Source organism: Ursus maritimus, unplaced genomic scaffold (genome assembly GCF_017311325.1).
Source record: "Ursus maritimus isolate PB19 unplaced genomic scaffold, ASM1731132v1 scaffold_3, whole genome shotgun sequence".
Lineage (NCBI taxonomy): Eukaryota > Metazoa > Chordata > Mammalia > Carnivora > Ursidae > Ursus > Ursus maritimus.
In genome coordinates, this window is record NW_024425563.1 from 13,559,981 (window position 1) to 13,570,389 (window position 10,409).

Consider the following 10,409-nt stretch of genomic DNA (forward strand, 5'->3'; position numbering starts at 1 on the left):
CGACTACATAGAACCATCAATCAAATGTACTTAAACATCCCTTTTGGGGCCCTCTCCCACTTTAGTTTCCCATAAGCTGTACAGCTGACCTTTGAACATGGGTTTGAACTGTGTGGTCCACTTTTACATGATTGTTTTCAATAAATACAGCACAGTCCCCTAAATATATTTTCTGTTCCTTAGGATTTTAATTTTTTCTCTAGTTTAAGAATACAGTATATAATACATATAACGTACAAGACATGTAAATTGCCTGTTTATGTTCTCACTAAGGCTTCCGGTCAACAGCAGGCTAGGAGGTTTTGGGGGAGCCAAACGTGATACCTGGAGTGTGACTGCTCAGGGTTGGCACTCCAACCCCTGCGTGCTTCGAGGCAAATGTGACAGGGTGGAGGTCATTACTGGAGAGAAGGCTGGGGACAACTTCTGCATCAGCTCAGATTGGTTTCACAGCCCGCGTATGAAAAGGAGGATCCAGTATGTGGAGGCCACACTGGCTGGGTTTAGAAGACTGCTGTTTTTAAAGTTACCTTTAATTCCAATCAAGCAACTCGGAATGATTTCTAAGGAAAAGAGCTAATGGGATTATCCTACTTGAGTTCACGGTTACAGTGAGTACACATGAATGAAATGCTTTGTTGGCAGGTGGGAGACAACAAAAATTAGACCTAAAAAGTACAGAAAAGAGATGGCCTTTTAAAGAGCTTCCATATTTTCAGCTGAGCTGAGGCTGCTCGCTCTTACCCACGTGAGTAAACACAAAACCAAGAGAAGTGTCTCTGGCACCGCGGTGTCAGGCTCGGAACCGCTAGAGCTGGCAGTGGGGAGGGCTGACTGGTCCCCTTGCTTCCACTTTGCTGGCACTGTGTCCACTCTGACAACTGAGGAGAACCAAAGCGGGAGTGGGAACCCAAGGATCACCCTGTTCAGAGCCTGCCAGAGGCTTCTCACTGCACTTGACATAAAACCTAAACCTGTGCCCATGACCTGTCAGCCTCACCTCGTCCCCGTCCCCTCACCTGCTGGAACCCCACCAGACTTTGTGTTCTGAAACAGTGACCTTGGTCCCATCCTAGGCCTTGGTTCCTGCTGTCCCCCGTCCCTTGAGCGCTCTCCCCTTAGAATGGTTCCTCCTCCTTGTTCAGGTTCCACCCGCACAAAGATCAGTACCCACCTATCTCTAGCACATCGCCCAGTGTTATTTCCTTCAGAGCACATAGTAAATCTCACATAATCGATTAGTGTCTGTCTGCCCTTCCTAAAATCTAGCCCCCTTAAGAACTGAATCATGTCTTACTTAGCACTGTATTCCCAACACTTCAGTGGTCAAAAACTTAAAAATATGAAGAGTTATGCTTCTGGGCCAGTCATTAAGCCACTCTATACTGCAGATTTTTATCTGTGGATAAAAGAAAATACCGTCCTACATACCCAGAATTGCGACACTACAGAAAGTTCTAAAGTACAAACACATTTTAGGAAAAGGGGACTATCCCATTTCACCCATACCTCCCATTCCTCCAGCCCTAAGAAATCCTACTTAGACGTGTGTCTTAGGTCCACGAATGGCCACTCAGCACAACACCCAACCCAGAAGGGATATATAAATACAAGAACTGGACTGCACGGACCTCTAACCTCTGTATATCAGGGCAAGAGTTTTCACACTGTCAACATACACGTGACTGAAACATTCACTAGAAGGCAGGCAGTCTGGCACTGCGGTCAAGTGTACGGTCAGACCTAATGTCACCACTCAACCATGTGTGACCCTCAGGCAAAACTACTTCATCTCCTTCAGACTTAAGTGCCTCACTGGTAAGTGGAGCTAATGTCTCTCTACACCATGGGGTACCCAGAGGGTCCACTGACAGGGCCTGTAACCAGTTAGGACAGCAGCTGGGAGCACAGGAAATAATCCATAAACGGTGGTTGTCATTATCAGAAACATCCATAACTCAGTTCCTTACTGTTGACCAAAACACTTTAATTTTACAACTTTCATGTACAATATGAAGTCCGTAACTGCTGGAAATTCTCACCTGGCTCCTGCAGGGAAACAAAAGTAGAAAGCTTTAAGTACTTTTATTTTCAATAATTCAAATTCATCATTTTGGTTCATTCAATTATTCAAGCAGTCACTGAACACTGATGATGTGAGTCATCCTCTAGAGAAGCAAAGTCACCTTGCTTTCTCAAAGAGTCGACAGTCTCATCTTTAAAGCAGAATGTTAATGACTGCGTGTGAGAATATTGGGGACTCCATAGGAAGAGAAGAGGTTAGTGCTGGCAGACACATTACACAGGGCAGCAGGGTCCTGGCAAGGACTGGGACCTCTGACCCAGAGTAAATCCAGAGACACAAAACAAGTTGGAACACAGCTTAACTGACTGCCTGCCCTTCGGTGACATTTTTCCCTATCCCCCTTCTCCCTACATACCCCAAAACTGCTGTAATTTTCATGTTAATAAGCTACTTCTAATTAAAATTATAATAACAATACTAATATGATGTAATAGGAACACTTTTCATTTACTGCTTCCTAGCCTTTAAACCAATTCCCAAAAATAAATAAAACAATTTCCAAGGCACTCTGAGTGATGGCAATTATTTTATGTGCAATGATTAAAAACACATTACGTGAGAATGTCTTAACTCCTGAGAGGTTTGTGGGAAAAGGGGCTCCTTTTTCTAGTACCCATTCCTAGTACCTTCCTTTTGAAAGAAGAAAACTTGATTCCTAATTTGGAAAAATGAAAGGGCCATAACCTTTTACTGTTTAGGGTTAATTTCCACACAATTCCATATCATTACATTCCCATATGCTGGAACTTTCCATTTAGACACTCAGGGTGAGGAGCACCTGGGTGGTTCAGTTGGTTGAGCATCTGCCTTTGGCTCAGGTCATGATCCCAGGGTCCTGGGATCAAGTCCTGCATCGGGCTCCCTGCTCAGCGGGGAGTCTGCTTCTCCCTCTACCCCTCACCCCTACTCGTGATCTCCCCCTCTCTCTTTCTCTCGCAAATAAAATCTTAAAAGGAATAAATTTTTTTTTAAATGCCATCAAGAGATGGCTAAACGGGACCCTAAATTGTAACACAACTCAGGAAAAGAGAATTTTTTAAAACAAAGAGTGAAAAGGAAGATGAGATCAAAAGAAGAGGATGGCAGGAAGACAGCAAATACAAACATACTACAGGCAGAAATCAGACACGATATAGTTAATTGTCCTTCAGGAATTTGGGGCATACCTGCTTGCAAAGAATTCAATCTACATCTTCAGTCTTCATCATCAGGAAGGATACCTAGTTCTTCATCCGTCCACTGGGAAGGATCTGGATATGGAAAGTGACCCTGGTGACAAACATTAAAAGTAAAGAATCTATATTCCATACAATGAATTAAACGTGTGTGTGTGTGTGTGTGTGTGTGTGTGTGTGTGTGTGTACATGGTAAGGCTGTCATATTCACAAACCTTGACATGCCACAGGAACAAATTCTACTACTTTAACTATCTGATGGTCCAACTGTTCTTCAATTTGCTCACTATAGGCTGTGGCCTGAATTGTAAAAGGCCCATTCTGGAGCCACCAGCCTGAGCCAGCATTTCAGTATGTGTTTGTGATGGAGGAAGGGAGACAACAGATTTCAAAGATATCCCCCATCTCGACGTGTGTTGGAGCCCTGATAAAACAGAATGTCTCAAAGTGTCCTGTCATGGCTGCCGACCTGGGAGAGATCTGGGAGCCTCAGGTGGGCTCATGCATCTTCAGTCCTGATCTAGGACGTATCTGGTGGCATCACTGTCTCAGGCCAAGCAGCCACATATCCTCCTCACAGCTGACCTACACGGGAGCTAGGGGAGACTATATGCTGCCAGTTCACAGACACTAAGGAGCTCTCTACTGGGTGACAAGGGCACAGAGAAGTTCAGGAGAAATGATACGTCTAAGACGTGTACCTTGAAGAATTTTCTCCTACCCTATCTGAATCAGCAAGCACAGATTTTGATGGCTTAAAGACGTAATTTCCTAGAGAACAGGGTCTGTGTAAAAGTGATAAAAGCTTACTCGAGGCTAATGACATGTTAGAAAGTTACCACTAGCTAACTTCTCTCCTTAGGACAAATTAGCCCCCATCTCTCCCACCCCAATCTGGCTGCCCTGGGCCTCTAGACAGACTAGATGACATTCAGCATTTAAAGAAATCTAAGTGTAAAACTTAACCCACTGACGAACCCCTGGTTCAGAAGGTAAAACAATTAGTTTCTAGTCCTCCTTGCAACTATGGCAACCTAACAGAAACCCTGAGAGATGAACTACCTACAAAAACACCTGTGAGTCGGGAAAGGTCAAAGGTAATGTATTTCATGAAGCAACAGGATTCCTGCACAAACACAAAGACGACACAGTAAAGGGATATATCCAGATTAAAAAATGGTCTACAGGGGTGCCTGGGTGGCTCAGTCATTAAGCGTTTGCCTTTGGCTCAGGGCATGATTCCAGGATCCCGGGATCGAGCCCCGCATCAGTCTCCCTGCTCCCTGCTTCTTCCTTTCCCACTCCCCCTGCTTGTGTTCCCTCTCTGGCTGGTTGTCTCTGTCAAATAAATAAATAAAATCTTTAAGAAAAAAAAAAAAAGGTCTACAAACAGGGAGGAGGGAAAAAGAAAGCTAAGCTATTAATATATTAGTAATAATCTAATGAGTTATAATATTCTATTAATGTATTAGAATTATTGTCCTGCACTTACCAGCACAGCATCTGAGTCATGCCAAAAACGCCAGAGAATCCAGAACCACATGGTCCCACTGAATATCTCGGCCTGGACCACCTGGGACCTGGTCAGCTGGGGAAACTGTCTATACCGCGGCTCGATATGCACACCGCCACCAGCACTACGAGACAGAACAAAAGGTCATGCAACTTGGTACGTCTTCAAAGTTTGAAGTCATCCAAAACTTTTGAGTTCCATCTAGAAACTAAGTCTAACATTTCTCATTTCCTCCACGAAGCACAGGATGACAGAGCTCCATAATCCCTCGAACTCATTTTTCATAAGCTTGCTTTTAAACTTGTCTGGCAGCAAAACCTGACAGACTATTATTTCCCTTTAGTGAATGTTCATGGGTTTTACAGCAGAAATAGGAACGTATTAATAATGGGGTACTGGCCCCAAAGTTTCAGTTAAGGGATGTGAACCTGCAGCGGTCGGTCACTTAGATTATCCAGAAAAACAAATCAGAAAACTAATCTCGTTCTGTTTAGCCGTATCTATTTCAAAGGCAAATTATATCCTCTGCTCTATTACAGTCTTTATTAATATAAAGAACACTATATGGAAGAGAAGACTCAGCAAATCTTTTATTTATTTATTATTATTATTTTTTTTTAGCAATCTCTACACCCAATGTGGGGCTCGAACTCATGACCCTGACTGAGATCAAGAGTCGCATGCTCCACCTGACTGAGGCGGCCAGGCGCAACAGCAAACCCTTTTTAATAAGCTAATAGCTCTGAACAAAGCAGAGAGCCTTAAACAGTAAGTATGAACAACTTTTTCTGCGTTTTTTTTTCACTTAGATTCTGTTGACAAATTGTGGGACACAATCCATGAGGCCTGCAGTCATTTTATTCAGTTAGAGTATAATTATTATTGACTGACTCTAACTTAAATAATATTTGTACTTAATGGCGTTACTGTCAAGTTCTATTTAGCGGCTATACATATTCAACTATACAAAAATAGATACAGAATTTAAAGAGAATTTCCATAGAAAATGTATTCACAAATTTCATTTCAGGTAACAGCTTGTAAAACAATGTGCTCTTTTGTGCAGCAAAAACTACCAAAACGGCACTAACGTTTCTTCAAACGGCGCCGTAGATTTGTATGAATCCACCCACAGTCCCTACACATACTACCTCCTACCCTTCTTAGCCTGTCCCGCTCTTAAAGGCTACGAACACTTACATTTACTCAGTGCCTACCGTGTGCCAGACACCACACGAAGCACTTGATACGCATTATCATTTATTTTCATAACCCGATGAGACAGATCCTATGGTTCTTAATGTTTACAGATGAAAACATGAGGGTATTATTTGGAGGCAAAGCCTAAGCTCTTATATTGCCTATAAACAAACAATATTAATAATTTTCTCAGTTTATGAACCAAAGACAGAGTTCTTAATTAGAATTCCCATCAGCATGATACCACACTTGAAGGCATAGTTTCATTTTTATGTAAACATTTATTCAGTATATTAACACTTTTATTTGGAAGGCTCTACATAAAATATTGACAATTAGCTATGGATGCTGTAAGAGATGGCTTTTATTTTTGCATATGTATGTATGTGGGGGGTTTTGTACATATTCTTCTTAAGTTTTTATTTAAATTCCAGTTAGTTACAATATGGTATAGTATTAATTTCAGGTGTACAATGTAGTGATTCAACACTTGCACATGTCACCTGGTGCTCATCACAGCAAGTGCCCTCCTTCCTCCCCATCACATGGTTCACCCATCCCCGACCCCCTCCCCTCTGGTAACCACCAGCTTGTTCTCGGTAGTCTGTTTCTTCATTTGCCTCTTTTCCCCTCTTTCCTCATTTGTTTTCTTAAATTCCACATATGAATGAAATCATATGTTTTTCTCTGACTTACTTTGTTTAGCGTATTACTCACTAGCTCCATCCATGTGGTTGCAAATGGCAAGATTTTTCTTTATGGCTGAGTAATATTTATCTTTTTAAAAAAGTGACCACATATTACTTTTTTTTAAGATTTATTTGAGAGAGAACAAGGGAGCATTGGGGGGGAGGGTAGAGGGACAAGCAGACTCCCTGCTAAGTGGGAAGCCCAATGCGGGGCTCAATCCCAGTACCCTGAGATCATGACCTAAGCCGAAGTCAGACGTTTAACCGACTAAGCAACCCAGGTGCCCCTGACCACATATTACTTTTAATAGGCTCCCTCAAGCATCATTGCTTTACAACCTGAAGAATACATCACGCTATTTCTGTAATGCCATCATATGGTAATTCTTTTAACAGTATTTATTCAGGATCCATCTATGCATACACTGTATTATACAAAGCAACCATGGGGATAGGAATTCAATATACTGTAACAACAGGCTTCCTCTTTGATAGGTTTTAGATACAATCTAGTTATAAGGGCCCATCGGTTAAATTCATTAAAATAATATTTGAGAATTACAGTTCAAACCCACTACCAGAAACTCTCCACATCTCATTATTGCTAGAGTGACATGTTGTTTTAACTATTCCTTGAAACAAGTGGGTCATTGGGACACCCAGCTGGCTCAGCTGCAGAGCATGTGACTCTTGATCTTGGGGTTTTAAGTTCCAGGCCCATGCTGAGTGGACAGATTACTTTAAAAAGAAAAAGAAAAAAAAAAAAAAAAAAAGAGGGGCACGGGGATGGCTCAGTAGGTTAAGCAACTGACTCTTGACTTTGACTCAGGCCATGATCTCAGGGTCGTGGGATCGAGCACCGCGTCAGGCTCCACATTCAGCACAGAATCCACTTGAGATTCTTTCTCTCTCTTCTTCTGCCCCTCCCCCTGCTTGCGCTCGCTCTTTAAAGAAATAAAACTGAGAGAGACAGAAAGAAAGAAAGAAAGAAAGAAAGAAAGAAAAGTGGGTCTTTAGTTATAAAGTGAAATCCTTTTTTTTCTGAAATTTTTTGAGTCAGGAGGAGCAGAAAGAGAGAGAGGAAAGAGGATCCTTTTTGAATTTTATTTTAGAGAGATAAAGTGCACAGAGGTGGGGGAGAGAATCCCAAGCAGACTCCCCACTGAGCTAGGAGCCTGACGAGGGGCTCAATCCCAGGACCCTGAGATATGAGCTGAACCAAAATTAAGAGTTGACACTTAACAAACTGAGCCACCGGGCGCCCTAAGATGTAAATCTTTTTGAACAAAGCTTTGAAATGCTGCAGTTATAGAAAGGAATGGATGACACAACAATCTCCATGATTAAGGAATATAAAGATTCCACAAATGTCTGACTATGTCCTGTTCCAAGCTGGGTTGCTAACTGCACTATGGCAAATTAAATACGCTGAAGAACCCACCAAATTGAAATACCTAAAATGCTAGATGGAATTACAAAAAAAAAAAGCATCTGCCTTCGGCTCAGGTAATGATCCCAGGGTCCTGGAATCGAGCCCCACATCGGGACGGGAAGCCTGCTACTCCCTCTCACACTCCCCTTGCTTGTGTTCCTTCTCTCGCTGTCTCTGTCAAATAAATAAATAAAATCTTAAAAAAAAAAAAAAAGTTGAAAAAAGGGGTGCCTGGCTGCCTCAGTCAGAAGAGCATGTGACTCTTGATCTCGGGTATATAGATTACTATAAACAAACAAACAAACTTTAAAAAAAAAAAGTGAAACCAGATCATGTAACTTTCCTGCTTCAAAGTCTCAAACAGCTTCCCATCATTCCTAAAATAAAATCCCTACAGGACTGTCACCGACCTGCCCCCACCACCCCCCCGACCTCACCTCTACCACTCTCCCCTTAGCTCTGCCCGTTCCAGCCTCACTGGCTTGTTTGTCCATCATCAGCACTCAGAGCCTCGACACTTGCAGTCTCCTCGTCAGAGGCTCTTTCTGGCATCTTTGCTTGGCTGACCTACCACTCAGGTTCAAATCACTATCAGGCCTCCATTGCCACATCATCCTAAGTACAATATCCCATCCACCCCCAGCCCAGGCACTCTCTAGATTAATCCCCTGCTTTATTTCTTCATGTCACTTAACGGTACCTAAACATGTTCTCTTCTACTTGTGTCCTCTCCAGGATGGAAGTTCCCTTATCTTTCCTGTATTCTGCTCTATCCCTACAACCTAGAAAGGACCCTGGCATCTAGAAGATGCTCCATACTTATCCACTTAATTACCACATAACTGTGTTTGGTAATAATAAGGTGTGTTACAGAAGTAACAACACCTCAGTGAAGAGAAGCACTCCCCAGTTTTCCCACGCAGGGTCAAGGGCTATGGCTGGTGGCTTTCCAACGCTGTCCTCGTTTAGGTCATGCAGGCCTTTTCCTTCTTTCCATCCCACACCTGTCTCAGCTCCACAGCTTTAAGAGACATGTGACTTTAAGCAAGTCACTCCTTTAATTTTCTCGAGTCTCAGTTCCCTAATAACAACAGTTAAACAATACTGGTAAGGTCCTTACTAGGCAGCAGCAGCTGTCTTAAAATATGTTACAGAATTGTTATTCACTCAGTTCCCTGGAAATTGACACTATTATCCCCCTCACACGGGTGAGAAAACGGAGGCAATTAGAGATCAAGAAACTTTTCCAAGGCCAAACAGCTAGAGTGTGACAGAGGTGAAATCTGAATTGAGGCCAGAATCCTGCCTTTAACCACGACCCTACACTGCCTCTTGGAAAAATGTAGATGATGATATAAGGGGCCTGGAACATCACCTGTAAAATCCAATGTTCTACTTTCCATCCTGCTCTTACTGAATCTCTCTGCATTACCAATTTGTTTTTGACAGATGTGCCCTCCCTTGGCATCCCAGCACTGTGCTCTCCAGAAGAATGTTTGGGGTACTTCACAGGTGACTCTTCTTTTACTCGCTCTCAATTCTCGTGTTGCAAGAGTGAACCCTAATACAAATTATGGGATTTGGGTGATAACAGATAATCAATTCATGGAGAATGTTGATAATGGGGGAGGCTATGCATTTGTGAGGCAGGGAGGTTATGGGGAAATCTCTGTATCTTCCGCTCAATTTTGCTGTGACCCTAAAACTGCTTTAAAAAATAACATCTAGGTCTCCCCGCGGCACCGCTGTGCTACTCCTTGCCTCCCACCTGACGCTTGGAAAAACATACGGTACAAGTTCTTTTTTCGGCCAGAACGCCCTCTCATCCCCAACTCCTGCTCTCGCTTCCAGATTAGCTCCAGTCTGCCTCCACGATCAACTGAACTTCCCGAGGGCAGGCTCCCCTGGGGCCGGAGTGGCCCGACACACAGTTTAAAACCTGCCAAGCGAACATTGTCCCGGCGCCCATGGACCACCCCCAGCCAGCACCGACGTCGCGGAGCCGGACTCCAAGTCCCAGCATGCCTCAGGGCAGAGGCCGCTGCAGGGACCCGGTCCGCCCCAGGTGCCCGGCGTCAAGGTGAGGGCGTCCCGAAGACCGGCGTTTTCCGTTAGCAGGCGAGGCCCCTCCCCCAGCCAACACTCACTGACGGACTCCACTGCCTCCAGCCGCCGGCGAGCCGGGGCCTCTGAACAGCTGGCCTCCAAGGCGACCGAAAGGCGCCAGCCGCGTCAGAGCCGACATGCCAGCCCGCGTCCCGATGGCACTTCTCAGGCCGCACCGCCTCGTACGTCACTTCCCTCCGGCGCCCCG

The 10,409-nt window shown here is 43.9% G+C and overlaps 1 protein-coding gene across 1 annotated transcript; it reads right to left on the reverse strand.

Annotated features, from left to right (window-relative positions):
- Nucleotides 1-1,966: 1,966 nt before the first annotated feature.
- NDUFB2 (NADH:ubiquinone oxidoreductase subunit B2) lies at nt 1,967-10,401 on the reverse strand. The gene is made up of 4 exons (XM_008697344.2): nt 10,243-10,401; nt 4,754-4,898; nt 3,253-3,355; nt 1,967-2,049 (listed from the first exon to the last, which is right to left on the reverse strand). The coding sequence occupies exons 1-3, from the start codon at nt 10,338-10,340 to the stop codon at nt 3,281-3,283; spliced, it is 318 nt and encodes a 105-aa protein (XP_008695566.1). The 5' UTR covers nt 10,341-10,401; the 3' UTR covers nt 1,967-2,049; nt 3,253-3,280.
- Between the last annotated feature and the right edge of the window lie 8 nt (nt 10,402-10,409).